The sequence below is a fragment of the Leucoraja erinacea genome, chromosome 19, assembly GCF_028641065.1.
Source record: "Leucoraja erinacea ecotype New England chromosome 19, Leri_hhj_1, whole genome shotgun sequence".
NCBI lineage: Eukaryota > Metazoa > Chordata > Chondrichthyes > Rajiformes > Rajidae > Leucoraja > Leucoraja erinaceus.
Window position 1 is genome coordinate 23,933,392 of NC_073395.1, and position 19,272 is coordinate 23,952,663.

Consider the following 19,272-nt stretch of genomic DNA (forward strand, 5'->3'; position numbering starts at 1 on the left):
CTCCTTGGTTTTGCTCATGTTAAGAGCAAGACCATTAATCTGGCATCATTCAACCTGTCAGCAGAAAGACTATACATGATTACAATCAAGCCGTCCATGGTGTTCAGAGGGAATAATGTTGAGTGCAAGATAAGGTCCAGTTAAAGATAGTCCGAGGATCTCCGGTGAGGTAGATAGTAGCTCAGGATCGCTCTCTAGTTGGTGATTGGATGGTTCAGTTTCCTGATAACAGCTGGATAAGAAACTGTCCCTGAATCTGGAGGTGTGCGTTTTCACACTTCTGTACCTCTTACATGACGGGAGAGGGGAGTAGAGAGAGTGTCAGGGGTGAGACTGATCCTTGCTGTTGTATATTGTGCCATTGACCTAGCAGAGGCAGCGTGATGTGTACATGGAATGATTGGAATGGAGGTTGGTCTGTGTCTGGGCTGCGTTCACAATTCTTTGCAACTTCTTGCTGTCTTGGTTGGAGCTGTTCACAAACCATGCTGTGGGATGCATCCTGATAAAATGCATTCTACAGCTTCAATGGTTCCCCTGCGACACTCCATTGAAAGTAAGGCTGTCCTACAGACTTCTAAAGAAAGTCTTCACACCAGAGTTTGATGAAGGGTCTTGACCCGAAATGTCACCTATTCCTTTTCCCCAGAGATGCTGAGTTACTCCAGCATTTTGTGTCTACCATCAGTGTAAACCAGCATCTGCAGTTTCTTCTTACATATTCAGACCAGAAAAATTGCCTTCAAATCTCTGTATCCTTTTTTAGTTTAGCTTTAGTTAAGAGGCACAACATGGAAACAGGTCCATCGACCCACCGAGTCAGCGCTGACCAGTGATCACTCATACACTAGTTCTATCCTGCAGATTGGGGACAATTTACAGAAGCCAATTAACCTACAAACCCACATGTGGGGGAAACTGGAGCACCCAAAGGAAACCCATGTGGTCACAGGGAAAATGTGCAAACTTCACACAGACAGCACCTGAGGTCAGGATTGAACCTGTGTTTCTGGTGTTGTGAGGTGGCAACTCTACCGCTGTGCCATTGTAACTATTCCCTTAAACATTCCAATCAATTTTTCACACCTTCGTAAGACTGTCTAAAGTACGACAGCAAATATTGTGCCGTGTCCTTTTTCTTCTAACAGGGCTGCACAGAGGCACAGCAGTAGAGCTGCTGCCTGACAGCACGAGGGACCCTGAATATGGGTGCTGTCTGTACGGTGTTCGTATGTTCTCCCTGTGACCGCATGGGTTTTCTCAGGGTGCTCCGGTTTCCACCCACATTCCAAAGACATGCAGGCTTGTAGGTTAATTGGCTTCTGTAAATTGTCCCTGGTGTGTAGGATAGAACTAGGTTACTAGTAATTGATGGTCGGCATGGACTCGGTGGGCCGAAGGGCCTATTTCCACACCATATCTCAAAATAAAGTCATTACCTGATTAACCTGCTAATGTAATGATGTGATGTCCAACAGCCTTTCCTTGCATCTGAGGTCTTTGCATTTTAATTCCCACAGTAAAAAGAACTGCATCACAGAATGCGAGCCCAGGATATTAATAAAAATACCTAGGCTCCATTCTACTGCACGGAATTAAAGTGATCCATTCCTTTCCGAAAGTCCTTCAGCCGGGGATGTTTCACAGCTTCATGTTGTTTAGCATGTTGCCATTTATTCTGGATTTGCTTTGCCTGCTTTTGTATGTTTCTGTAAGTATCTGTATAAAACCTACCAGGTTAAGAAGGGTGGCAATGCAGTGGTAACATTTAATTATCTGACAACACTTGTTATAGCAGAATCGCTTGTTAAATAATTTACAACAGACTGCTTGAGTTAGAAAATAATCATATTGATTATGTACTTTTCTATGGATCTCTGTATATCTCCCACATATTATCACAGCTGTATTGGAAATGTTCATGGGAATGGAGTGGCTATATAGAGGGAACACCACAGCCGGTTTAGTTTAGAGATACAGTGAAGAAACAGGCCCTTCAGCCCATTGAGTCCATGCCGACCGCTGACATACTAGGGATAATTTACAATTTTTCCTGAAGCCCAATAACCTAGGGGGGGCGCAGCGGTAGTTGCTGCCACCGCACCAGAGACCCTTGTTCGATCTTGACTATGGGTCTTGTCTGTATGTAGTTTGTACGTTCTCCCCGTGACCACATGGGTTTTCTCCGGGCACTCAGGTTTTCTCCCACACTCCAAAGACGTGCAGGTTTGTAGGTTAATTGGCTTCGGTAAAGATTGTATATTGTCCCTATAGTGCTAGTGTTCGGGGATCGCTGGTCGGCGCGGACTCGGCGGGCCGATGGGCCTGTTTCCGCGCAGTATCTCTAAACTAAACTACACAATTAACCTACAAACCTGTACGTCTTTGGAGTGTGGGAGGTAACTGGAGCACCCGGAGAAAACCTAAGCGGTCACAGGGAGAGCGTACAAGTTCCGTACAGACAGCACCCAAGGCCAGGGTCGAACCTGAGTCTCTGGCTCTGTAAGGCAACAACTCTACCGCTGCGACACGGTGCCAAAAGTAGGCATGTTCTTGCTGGGGTGGTATTGCTTAACTAGCCTCAGTTTGTGATGTGATGTCGGGAGAGTGGAAGAAAGGGAAATAGCTGTTATGTGTTTCTAAAACACCTTTCACTCATAGAAATATATAAAGGTATGTAGAAGTATCTTTCCGCCCTTTCCAGGGTTGAAATATCAAAAATGAAAGTGCATAGGTTTAAGGTGAGAGTGACAAGATTAAAGGAGATGTGCAGAGCAAGTTTATTACACAGGGAGTGGGAGCTGCCCAGATTGCACTGCCAGAGGTGGTGGTGGAAACACACATGATAGTAGCGTTTAAGAAGCTTAAGAGACACATGGATATGGAGGCAATAGAGGGATATGGAACATATGCAAGCTGTAGAGTTGCTGCCTCAGAGACCTGGGTTCCATCCTGAACTCGGGTGCTGTCTGTATGGAGCTTGCATGTTTTCCCTGTGACTGAGTGTGTTTCCTCCGGGTGCTCCAGTTTCCTCCGACATCCCAAAGACATGTAGGTGTAGGTTAAGTGGATTCGGTAAAAAATTGTAAATTGTCCCTTGTGTGCAGGATAGTGTGAGTGTATATAATGGTTGAAGGTCGGTATGGGCTCGGGGGCCAAAGCGTCTGTTTCCATGTTGTATCTCTAAAAAATAAAAAGAGATCGGTTTTACTTGGTATCATGATCAGCACAGACATTATGGGCCGAAGGGTCTCTCCCTGTGTTGCACTCTTCTATGTTCTATATTATTATGAGATGCTACATTATCAATTATGCAGTGGAAGGAATAAATGGGTGCATGTAAATTAGGACCAAGGGATACTCCATGGCATTATGTCACAAATCTGTCACCCTTTGACACAAGGGTGGTGGGTGTATGGAATGAACTGCCAGAGGAGGTAGTTGAGGCAGGTGCTATCACAACATTTAATGGATATATGGATAGAATAGGTTTAGATGGATGTGGCCAAACACAGGCAAGTGGGACTGGGGTTGATGGGGTATGTTGGTCGGCATGGGCAAGTTGGGCCGAAAGGCCTGTTTCCACGCTGTATGACTATGATTCTATGTAGTTGTTTGGGTCACTTGCTCCCCTTTAGGTTCCCCCTCCGTTTCTTCCATTTCCAAGAAAATTAAACAAGACCATCCAGTCTCTCCTTCGAGTTGAGATATTCCATCCCAAGCAACTCCCTGGTAAATCTTCCCCAGACCCTGACCTGTACATTCATCTCATTTCAATATGCAGGGAGTGTTTCCATGCTGTATGACTGTATGACTATGACTCTATGAAAAAGTAACCAAGATTGGATTATTAAAATCACATGAATCCAAAGATCAGCGATCAACTTTCCAAATATATACACCTCCTCACTGGTCATTCTAGACATCCTTTTCTAAAATGAAAAGCTTCCTCATCATCTTCTATGTGTTTGTTGTGGCAGCATGTCAGACTGGGAACTGGGATAAAAGTCAAAGACATGTGCTGTAGCAAATATTGGTCAAACACTGAAATCAGACCTTATTCAAACATTGGATTAGGTCTCGTCCTGGCGGCTTTTGGTCTTGTTCAGATTTATTTCATGAATCTCATTAAAGAATTGTTCTGTTCTTGAAATATTGAAATATTAAGAACATTTAGATTCAGGGTGTTCATCTCCGTGTGTGAGCTGCTGCATATAAAAACCAAGCCAGCAATTTCCATTTGTTTTCTGAGCCCACGGCGAACGTTCCTTGGTTAAACTGAACACACAGGTCAAATCCGATTATCAGTCTGCACACATGCCCACACTGGTTGATAATCACAATTCCACTTCGCCAAAGACTTCATGATTGTTCGAGGATTGTTTTATTAACATAATAATAATAAACACAATCTGAATAAAGTCAGGCACGAGGTTGACAGGTCAACTTCAGTGACTGAAGTATCAAAGCTGGTGCTGGAAAGGGAATTTTCTACTCAATATTCAACCTGAGATAAATAATGATTGAATATTCTAGCAAAGTGATTTCTACATCCAGAGTTTTACATTCTTCCTTTAACATTGACGAATGGAAACACATCAATCTTTCCATTTTTCCGAAATGAATGTTTAAGGGAAATGTGTGGAGCAAGTATTTTTTACACAGAGTGCTGGGCGCTCGGAAAGCACTACAAGAGGTGGTGGTGGAGGCAGATACGATGCTGGCATTTAAGAGGATTTTAGAGCAGCACCTGGATATGCAGGAAATGGAGTGATATGAATGACTTGCAGATGAAACGTCACACATTCATTTTTTCCAGAGATGCTGCATGACCCGCTGAGTTACTTCAGCACTTGGTGTCCACCTTTGGTATAAACCACCATCTGCAGTTCTCTGTTTCTACAATTTTAATTTTCTAAGTGGATTTCAGTCATGGAGGTCCCACCAGTAATACCCAGTGTAATATTAAGACATATACACTTACCTGACTGCTTTTAGGGATATTTAAATAGTACTAATGGAGCAATACAATGTCAAAGGTGTTGCCTTTCACCTGAGTTGTTCATTAGATGCTCTGTATGGACATGGAACAAACCCATCGGCCCACTATGTCCATGCTGAACATGATACTAAGTTAAACTAATCTCCTCTGTACTTTGACCATATCACACCATTCCATGCATATCTTTGTCTTATCTAAAAGCCTCTTAAATGCCATTATCGTACCTGCCTCCATCACCACCCCTTGCAACACATTCCAGGCACCCTTCACTCTCGGTGTAAAAAAAACCTATCCCACAAGTAAGCCTTAAACATTTCTCATCTCACCGTGAAGTTTCCACGTTGCAACAATGATTGCACCTCATAAGATATCTCGTTGATTGAGAAGAACGTGGACAACTCAAGGCTCCATAAAATTTTAATCTTTCTTTTACTCTCCTGTATTAAATAGCACGAAGTGATGCTGACGAACCCTTATCCGTCCTGGCCTTTATACATGCATGTAGATCGTATCTCTCAGCATCCCCTCCAATAACTTACCCGCCACTAGCAGGCTCACTGGTCTGTAGCTCCCACTCTTTCTCTTGCTGCCTTTCTGAAATAGAGACACAACATTAGTCACCCTCCAGTCTTCCAGCACCTCACCCATGACTATCAATGATGCAAGTATCTCTGCCAGTGGCCCTGCAATTTCTCCAGAATGATCCTTCTGTGTAAAAACCTCTTCCTCATATCCACTTTGCATCTTTTGCCGTAACATTGTAAATGAGTGCACTACGATGTTGTAAATGTCCTATCTAAACCCATCGGGTATCCAGCCAGGTTGCTGCAGTAGTGATATGCACCAGTGCTGCGTTGAATGGAATGGCGCAGTGATGCAGCAGTAGAGTGGGTGCCTTACAGCGCCAGACACCCAGGTTCAATCCTGACTACGGGTGCTGTCTATATGGAGTTTGTCCGTTCTCCCTGTGACCATGTGGGTTTTCTCCTGGATCTCTGATTTCCTCTCACATTCCAAAGCCGTACAGGTTTGTAGGTTAATTGGCTTCTGTAAAATGTCCCTGGTGTGTAGGATAGAACTTGTGTATGGGTGATCATTGATCGGCGCGGAATCGGTGGGCCGAAGGGCCTGTTTCCATGTTGTACCTATGAAAACTAAAGCTAAAACTGAATGGTCTTATGAAGGGGCCTGATGGAATATGGTGAAGAATCACAATAGGAAGATCCAGTTTCTTTCAATGTGCACTGACAGAGGTGTAGGTCAAATTCTCCCCATGTCTGTGTGGTAGAGATTGCAGAGTTCCTGCTTTGTGTCTACTTGGTTCTCTCAACTGACCTGCTCTCATTATCATTGCACAGCTCACCATGTTAAGAGCGGCACCTGTGAGGTAGTAGCTCTACACCGATGCTGCAATAAAAACAAAATCGAGGAGCGGTCGCAGACAGTGAAGTGCTCCTGTTTACCGGGACAAGTGGCAGGAACAACACGCGCCGCTCCTTCTTGTGTGGATGGTAGGTTCTGCTTCTGTCTTGTTGGCGTAGGGACGACACAGTAGCGCGGGGGCTGCACAATGGTGCAGTGGTAGAGTTCAGCGCTGGAGACCCAGGTTCGATCCTGACCACGGGCGCTGTCTGTACAGAATTTGTACATTCTCCCTGTGACCTTGTGGGTTTTCTTGGGGTGCTCTGGTTTCTTCCCATGCTCCAAAGGAGTGCAGGTCTGTAGGTTAATTGGCTTTGGTAAGTTGTAAAAATTATCCTACGTGTGTGTAAGTTAGTGTACGGGGTGATCACTGGTCGGCGGGGACTCGGTGGGCTGAAGAGCCTATTTCCACGCTGTATCTCTAAAGTCTAAAGTCTTGTTAACATCTAACCTCTTGGATAAGATCAGAGAAAATGTTCGCATCCCCTGTGGCTGTGTTCCCTTGGAATAGACTTTAAACTGTATTCCATCTATTTTATTATCTTGTATTCCTGCACAATTAATTGGATTGGAATCATCAATTGCACTCACCAAGATAATTAATTGTGCCGTGTAAGACATATAATGAAATTGAATCCTAAACTAACTTTCAGATAGAATCCCCATCGATCAAATAAAGATTCCCTTATCTTTTGAGGATTCTGGAATCTTAACATTGATTCTCAGCATGAATTGGATCGATAGCACAATAAATAACTGATTGTCGTTTTGCACTGTTCATTTACATAAATGAGCAGTCAGCACCCCTTGTTCATTTACCTATGTTGGTGCTGTGTCCCATAATCTCCTCATCCCATAAAACTAACAACCCACTAACAACTCCAGTCTCAGTACTGTCAAGGCAGAGAGCGCTGAACTTTGCACTAGCCTTTGTGTGAAATGGCTGCTACCTATCATCAGTCCCCAACAACCCAACTCCAATTTCAGCGTAATATTCTCGTCACATCCGGCAGTGAACATATTTCCACTTGATCTGATTTGCGATTTCCTTTAATCATCTAAAACAGTTCTCAGATCACACCTTTACCTCCACAGATTGGAGGCACGAAATGACACGTCAAGGACATAGTGGGCTCAGGGGTTAGGTTATGAATTCCTCTTGTCCGTTTCACCTTGTAATAATATCGTGTCTGAATGTTCACATTAACCCAACTGAACCTTAATTCAGTGACTAAAATATCTCAATCTTGAATACATAGCTCTCTAAGTGATGGAACTGTCTCTGAATTCACTCCTAAATGGCCAAGCCTGCATTTTAATTCCACAGTTTTCGACTCATTTGCCAAGTCAGCAAGCTTTCACTCCACAAAATCCTTCAGAATTGAATTTTCAAATGAGATCATCTCTCATTCTTAAAAAAAACATAGAATGCCAGGCCATTCTACCCAACCTCTCGTCAGGGATCGGTCCTTCCTTCCACGAATAAATCTAATGAGCCTTTGCTGAATTCATTTCAAGTTAATTATTGGGGGGGGCACCAAAGAAAAAAGGAAGATGATTGGAAAGGAAATAAATGTAACTTAATAATATGGTGCAGATAGACACAAAAGGCTGGAGTAACTCAGCGGGCGAAGCAGCATCTGGAGAATAGAAATAGGTAATATTTCCAGTCGAGACCTTCTTCTGAGTTACCAGCATTTTGTGTCTATCTTCGGTTTAAACCAGCATCCACAGTTCCTTCCTACACAATATGGGGTAGATATTTGCTTGACTCTCAAGGGGTAAAAAAGCTAATAAACTTTTACTTGTCATTTTGTTTGCTGTTGAACTAGCCTCAATAGTTTTACAGAAATGGTGGTGCCAAATGCAGCCATGCCTTGATGGAGAGGAATGCAAAGTACTGCCAGATCGTACTGGTTGGAGTTGTGCCTCTGGAAATAAAGTAAAGACAACCAAGGTAAGACAAATCTCTGCTTCCTTTCCAACTAGAAAACATTTACATTTCGGTGTATAGCTGTCGTAAAAGGTGATATTTTAGGATTGCCTGTTTCACTGTACAACTGAACTTTAACCTGAACTGCCTTTATACCACAGCTGCTGGTTGGAGATTGGTAGGGGTTCCAGCCAGGTAATGCTCCATTTACACCACCTCGCTGGAACTCCGATTCTCCTGCCCAGGAAAGACCTCCGCAGGTGGCAGTTCGGACAACAATCTGAACTAAGTGAACTCCAGGTAGGTTTACAAAGTGTCTGAGATCAATGAGGTGGTGGATTGTAATTGCGATTGCTATTGGTTTTTCGCCTTTTGTATCCTGGATTCAAAGCCATGTCGAAAGGGATAGGTTGCAAGCTTCCTCAGTCTGCAGGGCACGTGGAAATAGCTTGCACTGTTTGAAAGATAGACACAAAGTGCTGGGGGAACTCAGCGAGTCAGTCAGCATCTCTGGAGAAAAAGGATGGGTGATGTTTTGGATCAGAACCCTCAATCAGGCTTCTGGAGAAAATGATAGATGCAAAATGCTGGAGTAACTCAGCGGGTCAGGCAGCGTCTCTGGAGAAAAAGGATGGGTGACGTTTCGGTTCGAAACCTTTCTTCAGACTGGGATTTTCTCCACAGATACTGCCTGACCCGCTGAGTTACTCCAGTATTTTGTATCTATCCACAGTGTAAACCAGCATCTCTTCCTTCCTCCACATTCTGGAGAAAAAGGATGGCTGATGTTTCGGGTCAGGACCCTTCATTTTCTTCTTCTGAAGAAGCCTGAAGAAGGGCCTTGACCTGAAATGTCACCCATCCTTTTTTTCCAGAGATGCTGCCTGACCCGCTGAGTTACTCCAGCACTTTGTGTCTATCTTTGGTATAAACCAGCAGCTGCAGTTCTTTGTTTCTGCAATGTTTGAGTCCATGTCCTAGAGGATGTAAAGATCTTTGTTGCTTTTTATATTTGAAGATGAATAAGATAAGATATAGATATCCAGGCCCACATTTCTCTGAGGGAACAGCATCTGAGCAGATTAACTTGTCAGTTATCACATTTGCTGTACAGCTGTTAGCTTCTCTTTTGTAAACACAATAGTAATGGCACTTCCAAAGTAATATTGACCGTGAAAGTTGTTAAGGGAACATTATATTTGACTAGCTTGATTCAATTCTTTGAGGAGATAACAAATAGGCACCTTGTTGCAGCTAGTGGAGCTGCTACCCAGCAATTGTAGAGCCCCCGGTTCAATCTGTGCTGCCTCTCTTGATGACTTGCTAACTATGATTAGGTGGTCTGATTAGTAAGCTTGTCGATCACGTGAAAATTGCTCGAGGTGTGTATAGCGAGGATGGTTGTCAGAGATAGAGCAAGATACAGATCAGATGGAAATATTGGTGGAGAAATGGCAGATGGAGTTTAATTCGGACAAGTACGGCACGGTGGCGCAGGAGTACAGTGCCAGAGACCTGGGTTTGATCCTGATTACGGGCGCTGTCCACATGGAGTTTGGACATTCTCTCTGTGACCGCCTGGATTTTCTCTGGGTGCTCCGGTTTCCATCCACACTCCGAAGGGTCAGTTTCCATGCTGTATCTCTAAAACTAAATCAGTAAAACTATGGTCTTTCAATGCCACTTATTACAATACTGTCGAGATACAGTTACCATATTGAATAATTTTTGTGCAATTTCTGACTTAGGGAGGTCTGTATAAACATAACCAGTTTGATACCCAGAGACAACATACCCAGTATGCAAGGAAGACCCACCCACACCAGGCAAACAGCCAGTGAAATAAGTAGTGACTGTGCTGATAACTTAACGGTTTGCCTACAGTCTCAAAGATATACTACATAATCCCATAAGGAAACATAGATCAGAAAACAGACTAGAACAAAAGAGATACTTATCACATCAAAATCTCTTCTCAAAATCCATGCCTCTCAGGATGCTTAAAATGTAGAGTACTTTCCTGAAATAGGCTTAGCTTTGAGAAATGCGTTAATCTACAGCATCGATCCTGACTACAGCTACTGTCTGTATTGAGATTGTACGTTCTCCCAGTGACCACATGGGTTTTCACTGGGCGCTATAAATTCCCCCACATGGCTAAGACGTGCGGTTTTGTAGGTTAATTGATGGGTAAAAATTGGAAATTGTCCCCAGTGTGTAGAATAGTATTAGTGTACGAATGATCGAAGGTCGGCACGGACTTGATGGGCCGAAGGGCCTGTTTCCACGCTGCATCTCTAATCTCTAAAATACATGACTGGGCAGAGAATTGAGGGATTTGTACAGGTAAATGGGATGGGCATCATGGTCAGCACAGTCACGGTGGGCCGAAGGGCCTGTTCCTAAGCTATACCGTTCTGTGTGCAATGGCACACGTAGGGGGAAAGTATAGTTGAGGTTAAAATCAGGTCAGCAATGACCTTATTGAGTGGCGGAGCAGGTTTGAGGAGCCATTTTCCATAGTCCTGCTTCTCTTTGTTCAATTCTCATTTTCTTACCCCTGGTTTCCATAATGCCAAATGCTCATTTAGTTTAGTTTAGTTTTAGAGATACAGCATGGAAACAGGCGTTTCGACCCACCGAGTTCACACCGACCAGTGATCCTTGCACACTAACGCTATCCTACACATGCTAAGAATATTTTACATTTATACCAAGACAATTAACCTACAAACCTGTACGTCTTTGGAGTGTCTGTTTTGCAATGTCTGTTTCCTCAGTGGATGCAATCTTTGGATTGGACCGAAGGACCGTCCAGGTATATTTTTCATGGGAGCGTGCACGATGCAGTCACCTCTGTGCCCCAACTCACACAGACCACCTCAGTGCCTGAACAGGACAGCTGATGCAGTTGATTTCTATTATGCAATGTTGCTATTCTCACTTGAACCAAATGCGTTACCTCAGCACTCGAGCAGTCAGGCAGGCTACGTTTCATGGCGTTTGATAAATGACCCTGCTTTCACGTGCAAAGCTCTCTCACCGGTCAGGATCTGTCCTCAGTGGGATTCCAGAGTAATAGTAAGATTAAACGAGAACTTAACAGTTTGAAGTTTGATCTTGATTTTATGAGGAGTTACGATGAGCGATTACGTGAAGAAGGGCCGTCCGTCTGCGTGCGCGTCAATCTTCAAAGCAGCGGTGTTAAATCACAGATACTAAGAAGACCTGAGAATAGTAAGATTGTGAAAAAAAAAAACTAGAACTTCCATGTGACCTTGATAATATGAGGGTGGGACCGGTGGGCACGTAATCGCTCATCGTAACTCCTCATAAAATCAAGATCAAACTTCAAACTGGTAAGTTCTCGTTCAATCTTACTATTTTACTTCGGAGTCACGTGAGTGACTACGTGAAGATTTCAAAGCTCTGTGATTTTACGCCGGCTACGAATCCAGGCGTCACTCACTGAATGGATTGACCATGGATGAGATTGTTGTTAAAGCATTCAGACATACGTAGTTAGCAACGACACTGATGCTTTAAAATAAAGGAAAAAATAAATGTTTTATTTGCTTCCCCTCCAAACCTGTGGGAAAGCTAGGTAACAGAACTTAAGATGGCACGAGCAAATACCCCTGGTCCGATTATGGGTTTATTATAAAACCGCTGGAACGTTCTTTCATTCACCCATCCTGCAGCTGCTAGGATGTCATCAAGGGGCACGTCCATCGTTCTTGCTGCCAACGTAGATGCAGCCCTGGTGGAGTGAGATTTAAAGATATGAGTATTTATTCCCGCTACCACCATTACCTCCTTTAACCATCTGGAGATAGTTTGTGTCGACACCTTTCGGTGTGGTTTCTTGTGGCTGATGAGGACCGATTGTTCTGAGCCTCTGAGGTTTTCCGTGACTCTCAGGTAGTGGTGTAAATGTGTTACCACACACAATCGTAGGTCCTCTGGATATGCCAGGAACTGGATCTTCATCCCTGGCATTCCTGGCCTGCTCTGTTTGATCAGGTCCTTAACAACGAATGTTATATTATTCGTGTTGCTGGTCATGTAGTCCAGTTGTAGTTTTTGTAGTGTCTGGACTCTTTGGGCTGTTATTAGCGCCATCAGCATTACCACTTTCAATGTTAGTTTAGACAAAGATAAGGCCGTTGGCTGTACTCACTGACGAAGTAAGGTCAGCACCATGCTCACATCCCATGTGTCCGTGTACCTAGGCCTTGGGGGTATCGAATTGTGAATTCCCTTCATAAATTTTATTACGAAGGGGTGCGTCCCTATTGGCCCGTACCCTGCCTCCAGTGTCAAATAGGAGGATAGTGCACATCTGGCACTGTTGATTGCGCTATAACTTAAATTATAGTCATAGTACAGGGTTGATAGGAACTCCAAGGCATCCGTTATCCGAACTGTGTTGTATGCTATATCGTTTGCATGGCAGAAAGCTTCCCACTTCTTAATATGAGTGGCGTACTGTTTTTGGTACTGTCACTCCATGCCTTTGTGATGACATCCACAGTTCGTTCGGATAATCCAATGTCTTGAAATGGCCTCCTCAGAATCTGCAAACCAACAAATCAATCTGGTCAGAAAGTGGATGGCTGCTCCCTGAAACTGGGTTTACTAGGAGATCTCTCCTCTTAGGTACAACCATTAATGGCTGGACTATGATCCCCAGTATTTTGGGAATCAGGCATGTGTAGGCCAATCTGGTACTACTAAAATGCCTGTGGCTTTGTCTTGCTTGATTTTAGTCAAGCATCGGTTTATGAGGCAGAATGGTGGGAATGCATAAATATACATTCCTCCCCAGTTTAGGGAAGAAGGCATCCACTGACTCTGCTCCTGGGTCTGGCTCCCAGGACACATATCTGGGTAATTGATGGTTTAATCTAGATGCAAACATGCCAAATCGTATAGTTATTTCATTGAATATCGTATGATTCAACATCCATTCTATGTTGTCATTAAACATTCGTGACCTTGCATCTGCCACCGTGTTATATCTTCCTGGTAGATATACTGCTGTGACCCAAATATCCCTCTCGATGCACCAGTGACAAATGAGGTTAGATAATCTGTCACAGGATACAGATTTTACACCACCCATGTGTTTGATATATACTACCGCAGTAGTGTTATCAATCTGAATTTGAACATGCACATGTTGCATGTTGTTACAGAGAGACTTGAGTCCATATTGTGCCCCTAACAATTCTAGGTAATTGATTCCATATTGTTGGAGTATAGTTGACTCTTGCTCATTCCATCTGCCTCCACAGCTCCTGGCTGTGTTAGTGGCTCCCCATCCTAACCCGCTTGCGTCGGTTTGGAGAAACACTGATGGGCTCTCAATTAAGATTTCCCTTGAGCTGAGTCTTATGTTTGCCATCCACCATTGTAGTTCAATAATTGCTTCAGCTGGTAACCACATTGATTTTCCAAACTGACCTGCATGCAATTTCAATGCTCGTTCCTTACCCGCTGTAAATGCTGGTAATGCAAAGGTCCGTAGCATACTGCAGGAAAGGCAGCTACCAATATGCCAATAGCACTTGCTGTTTGTCTGATAGTTGGTTTGTGTTTTTCTATCAGATCAATGCAGGCTTTCCTCAAGTCTTTTTGTTTGCCTTTTGGCAAAGTCACCAACATGGTTACTGTGTTGATAGTAAATCCTAGATAATCAATTACCTTGGTAGGAGTTAATTTTGATTTTACTGGATGGATTAGGAACCCAAGTTTTTCAAACAGGGTTTTGGTTGCCTTGACTGTTGCTTCTGCCAATTCTTTGGTAACTCCAAAGATGAAAAATGTCATCCAAATATGCCATGACTATGTGTCTTCATCCAATGGTGCTCCCTGTCGTACTGGCTTCCCCTAAAAAATACCTTGCTCTGCCTCTTCGAAAGCAGCAGGTTTTAACACTTTTGGATTGGCCCCTAGGTGTGGGCTTGACCCTGGATATGGGCCTTGTCCTCAAATTAGTTTGCGGGCGGTTCACTCGTGAGGGAAGCTCAGTTTATGCTGTGGAGATAGCATATTTGGGTGTTTGTAGGATTACTTCCTCCAGTCCCCCCTGGGAGTGTTCCCCCCCTGTGCTTCTAAACTCTGAGTCCGGGTAATCCCCGGATGTACTTCCCCCTTCGATGGGGAAGGCATATTGCTGCCCAGAGTATGAGGCTGCTGGCACGGTCTGTAGAAGGGACTCGTGCTGATATTGCTCCTTTCTCCAGAGTTTATCATTGTGCAGCAGCTTCTCCACCAGCTGCTCCATGTGGGAGAGTCGTCCTCGGACGCTTCCCGATGAGGGAGGGTATCCCTCTTCCCCGGACTCATCCGAGTCTACGGGTCTGGCAGACTTATGAGTAGCTTTACGTCCCGCCGGGACCACCACGGTGCTGATCTCCTGCACCAAGTCTGCTCCTGCCGGTTCTAACGCCGGCGGCAATGTCGGCGAGAATGAGCGTCGTCCGCTACTGGGAAAGCTGCGGTCTTTGGCAGCTGGTTTCCCCGCGGACCTTCTCTTTGACATTTTTGGGGCTCTGAAAGAAAAATCACTTCTTTAGCCCGAACAGAAAGCGCAGGGTAAGTGGTTCAACTTTTCCTACCTGCCGCCTTTTTAAAATCCCAACGGCTGTGAGGTCGCAGTGCCGCTCCCGTCCGTTGTGCGCGTTGCTTTCAGATGTAATGACGCGCACGCAGACGGACGGCCCTTCTTCACGTAGTCACTCACGTGACTCCGAAGTAAAATTAATAGTTCACCGAACAATCCCTTATTGACAAAGCCCGTTTCAGTACAGCCAACTGCATCAGTAGATTTTATACGGAGCTCAATCCTAAATTACCATTTTTTTAACTATAATAATCACTTGCTATCAATATATATCACATGGAGAAGTAGGTATAACAGCAATGTTTAAGACGCTTGTAGGCAGATGCATGACCAGGCAGAGAATAGAGGGAATGTGTCAGAAGGAACTGTGTACGCTGGTTTATACTCCCTGGGCCAGGCATACATCTCTGGAGAAAAGGAATAGGTGACGTTTCAGGTCGAGACCCTGCATCAGACTGAGAAGAAGTCTGATGAAGCGTCTCGACCCAAAACATCACCTATTCCATTTCTCCAGAGATGCTGCCTGACCCGCTGAGTTACTCCAGCATTTTGTCTATCTTCAGAGAATAGAGGGATATGTGCAGGGAAATGGGATTGGCATCATGGCGAGCACAGGCATGGTGGGCTCAATGGCTTGTTCCTGAGTAGTACTGTTCTGTGTTCAATGGCACGCAGGAAGATGGAGTTGAGGTTAAGATCAAGTCAGCCATGATTTTATTGTGTGGCGGAGCAGCTTTTCCATGGTCTTGCTTTTATTTGTTAAATTCTCATTTTCTTATGCCTGGCTTCCATTCTGCAAAATGCCCACATTGCAATGTCTGACTCAACATATGTTAACCCAATCATCCCCGGGATCATTCTCGTAAACTTCCTCTGGACTGTCTCCAATGTCAAGCACATCCCTCCTCAGACATGAGGCACAAAATTGCTCACAATTCTCAAAATGTGATCTGACCAGCACCTTATAAAGCCTCAGCATTGCATTCTTGTTTTTATATCCTTGTCTCGTTGAAATGAATGCTAACATGGCATTTGTCTTTCTTACTACCAATTCAACCTGAAAATTAACTTTTTGGTTAAATAGATCAGTGTCATTTTACAAGGTCATTTTATACAAGTATGGAAAGCAATGAATTTTAAATGGAAATAATTGTTTTAATATTTATTTTTATTAGAAGCAGTGTACAAAAGTGTAAACCGCGGCATATGACATAATACATTTATCATACAGCTTCAATTATAACTTTTAGCTAAAAATGAAAAAGAAGAAGAGAGAAAAAGCAAGAGCGAGAGAAAGTGAGTGTGCAAGAATAGAACCCCTAGACTACCAAATTGGTGTAGCAGGAGAGTGAGTAAATAAAAGAAATAAGAAAAACGTAAAGAAATAAAAAGACAAAAACAGAAAGAAAAACAAAAAGTGATGATATACCTGCTTCGTATCTTACCCCACTCATCACCCAACCCGTAATTCAATTTAATTCCAAAATTGTATTGCACCATACTATTCTTGTAATGAATCAATGAATGGTGTCCATGTCGTCGAAAATTGCTCTGGTGTTTCTGTTAAGAGTCTCATATTTTCAAGATGTAGTGTCTCAGACATGTTTGTAATCCACATTTTAAGAGTAGGGGCAGATTTTTCCAGAATTTGTCTTTTCGCCGTTATCAGGCCATAATTAAAGAAACGTCTTTGAAATATTGACAGCTCAGGGCAGGCTTCTGATGTTCCGAGAATAATCAGTTCTGTGTCGGGGTCCAGTTTTGTTTTTAATGTTTTTGAGAACATTTCAAAAATTCCTTTCCAAAAGTTATGTAGTTTTATGCAAGAGGCGAAGGAATGTGTTATAGTTGCTTCTTGAAGGAGACATTTGTCACAAATAGGAGATACATTTGAAAAGATCTTATTCAGTTTAGTCTTTGAATAGTAGAGTCTGTGCAGTGTTTTAAATTGAATTAAAGTATGTCTAACATTAATCGAACAATTGAGTATATATAAAAGATTTTCTTCCCATCTGTCTTTTGGAATTTTTGGGCCTAGTTCCTCTTCCCAGTCTCTTCTAATTGCGTCTGACGATGGGATTTCTATATTTAGAAGGGTGTTATACAAATATGATGTTAAGTTGTTTGAGTTTCTATTCATACATTTGTCTAATATATTTGGCAACAGTTTGGTAGTCATGGGTATATGTTTTCAAATAGTCTCGAATTTGAAGATATCTGAAATATTGATTACCTTTCCGGTGATATTTCGACTGTAATTCCTGAAATGAAAGATGTTCCCATCTCGTAGAGATCTCCAAGTTTTTTTCATTCCTAGTCTTTCCCAATAAGTAAACGTTTTATCTATAATAAATGGCTTGAACAAAGGGTTATTAGCTATTGGTGAGGGAAGAGATAAATATCTTAGTTTAAAAGTTGATTTTACTTGTCTCCAGATTAGTAGTGCTGTGAATAATCAAATTTTTATCATATAGTGTGTTCTTCAACTTTGTTGGGGAGAGAAGAATCGTGCCTATATTAAAAGGCGAGCAATCCTCTCTCTCCATTATTAACCAGTCTACATGTTGGCATGTGTTATCCAGCCAATAAATTACATTTTTAATATTCGTTGCCCAATAATAGTATAAGAAATTGGGGAGCGCCAATCCGCCCATTTCTTTGGGTTTACATAGATGTTGTTTGTGAATTCTATGTGTTTTATAATCCCAGGTAAAGTTTGTAATCCGAGAATCAAGATTTTAAAAAAATATTTTAGGTAGGTATATCGGTATTGATTGAAATAAATAGAGAATTTGTGGGAGGAAGATCATCTTTATAGCATTTATTCTGCCTATTAGAGACATTGAAAGTGTTTTCCAAAATTGAATAAGAGCGTTTAATTTAGTATCTAAAGGCGGGAAGTTTGCGTTGATTAGAAGCATATTTTCTGGTTACCTGAACACCCAGATATTTAAATTTTTCCATGGCAATTCTGAAAGGGAATTTTAAAAGATGGGTAGGTTTAATGGAAATTAAAAGTACAATTCAGAGAATGATACATTTGCACAATATGGAATCATAATGTACACATATCTCCTAAAAATAATGACATTCCTATACTCACTTATATTTCTTTTACATTACTACAGTGTCTGTTTCATTCTGCCTCCTTTCTTAACTAATGTAACTACATGACCCCATATCCATCAGTACACTTACCTAACAATTACCTACTCCAAATTCTAAACATCACAGCATTGGTATATACTGGGTACAAATTTTCCCATTTTTGCTGTCCATTTATTGTCCAATGAAACAGTATTGGTTCAATACTCATTGAAGAATCATTGAAAGGCGTGGATAAAGTGGATGTGGTGAGGATGTTTCCACTATAATAACATATGATGTGCATTTGAAGGCACGGCCTCCACTCGCTGGAGTTTAGAAGGATGAGGGGGTGGGATCTCATTGAATCTTACCGAATAGTGAACGAGTGGATGTGGAGAGCATGTTTCCACTAGTGGGAGTGTCTAGGACCAGAGTGCACAGCCTCAGCATAAAAGGATGTACCTCTGGAAAGGAGATGAGGAGGAATTTCTTTCGTCAGAGGGTGGTGAATCTGTGGAATTCATTGCCTAGTCATTGGGTATTTGTAAAGTGGAGATTGACAGATTATTGATTAATAAGGGTGTCACAGGATAGAAGGAGAAGGCAGGAGAATGGGGTTGAGAGGGAAAGATAGATCAGCCATGAATGAAAGGCAGAGTAGACTCGATGGGCAGAATGGCCTAATTCTGCTCCTATAACTTAGGAACTTATAAACCTATGAAGAGCCATGTAACACAGGAATTATTCTGCAAATCCCATTAAATGCCATCCTAAATGAAATAAAATTGAATAATAATAATAAATACCTGGTATTTAGGGTAACTACTACGGAGAACAAACGGAATGAGTGAAGGATGGGATGGCTAATTACAACCCACTATACTCCTGCACATCCCTTTTAACTAAAGGATTACATAAGCTTTAAAAGCCAAGATAAGTAGGGAGACATTAAAAATAGTGTTTATGGTATGTTGATCTTGAGGAAGAGTACGTTCACATAATAGAGCAGGCCATTTCTAATCAATTCTAACTCTTCTAACTCTAACTATTTTAAACTCTTACACAAAAACGCTGATGACATACAACGTGTGTAGTAAATCTGTCTGAAGAAGGGTCCCGTCCATGGGAAGAAAACGGAGCACCCGGAGAAAACCGATGAGGTCACAGGTAGAACGTACAAACTCCGTACAGGCAGCACCC

The 19,272-nt window shown here is 42.6% G+C and overlaps 1 protein-coding gene across 5 annotated transcripts in view; it reads left to right on the top strand.

Annotated features, from left to right (window-relative positions):
- The window catches only part of LOC129706391 (chemokine-like protein TAFA-2), a 198,585-nt gene that overhangs the window by 169,561 nt on the left and 9,752 nt on the right, over nucleotides 1-19,272 (top strand). For all 5 annotated transcript variants that reach the window (XM_055650674.1, XM_055650673.1, XM_055650671.1 and 2 more), the window contains 3 exons: nucleotides 6,361-6,513; nucleotides 8,257-8,381; nucleotides 8,519-8,657. In XM_055650674.1, coding sequence (XP_055506649.1) covers nucleotides 6,361-6,513; nucleotides 8,257-8,381; nucleotides 8,519-8,539 — 299 coding nt within the window. In that variant the 3' untranslated portion in view covers nucleotides 8,540-8,657. The remainder of the gene's footprint in view (nucleotides 1-6,360; nucleotides 6,514-8,256; nucleotides 8,382-8,518; nucleotides 8,658-19,272) is intronic.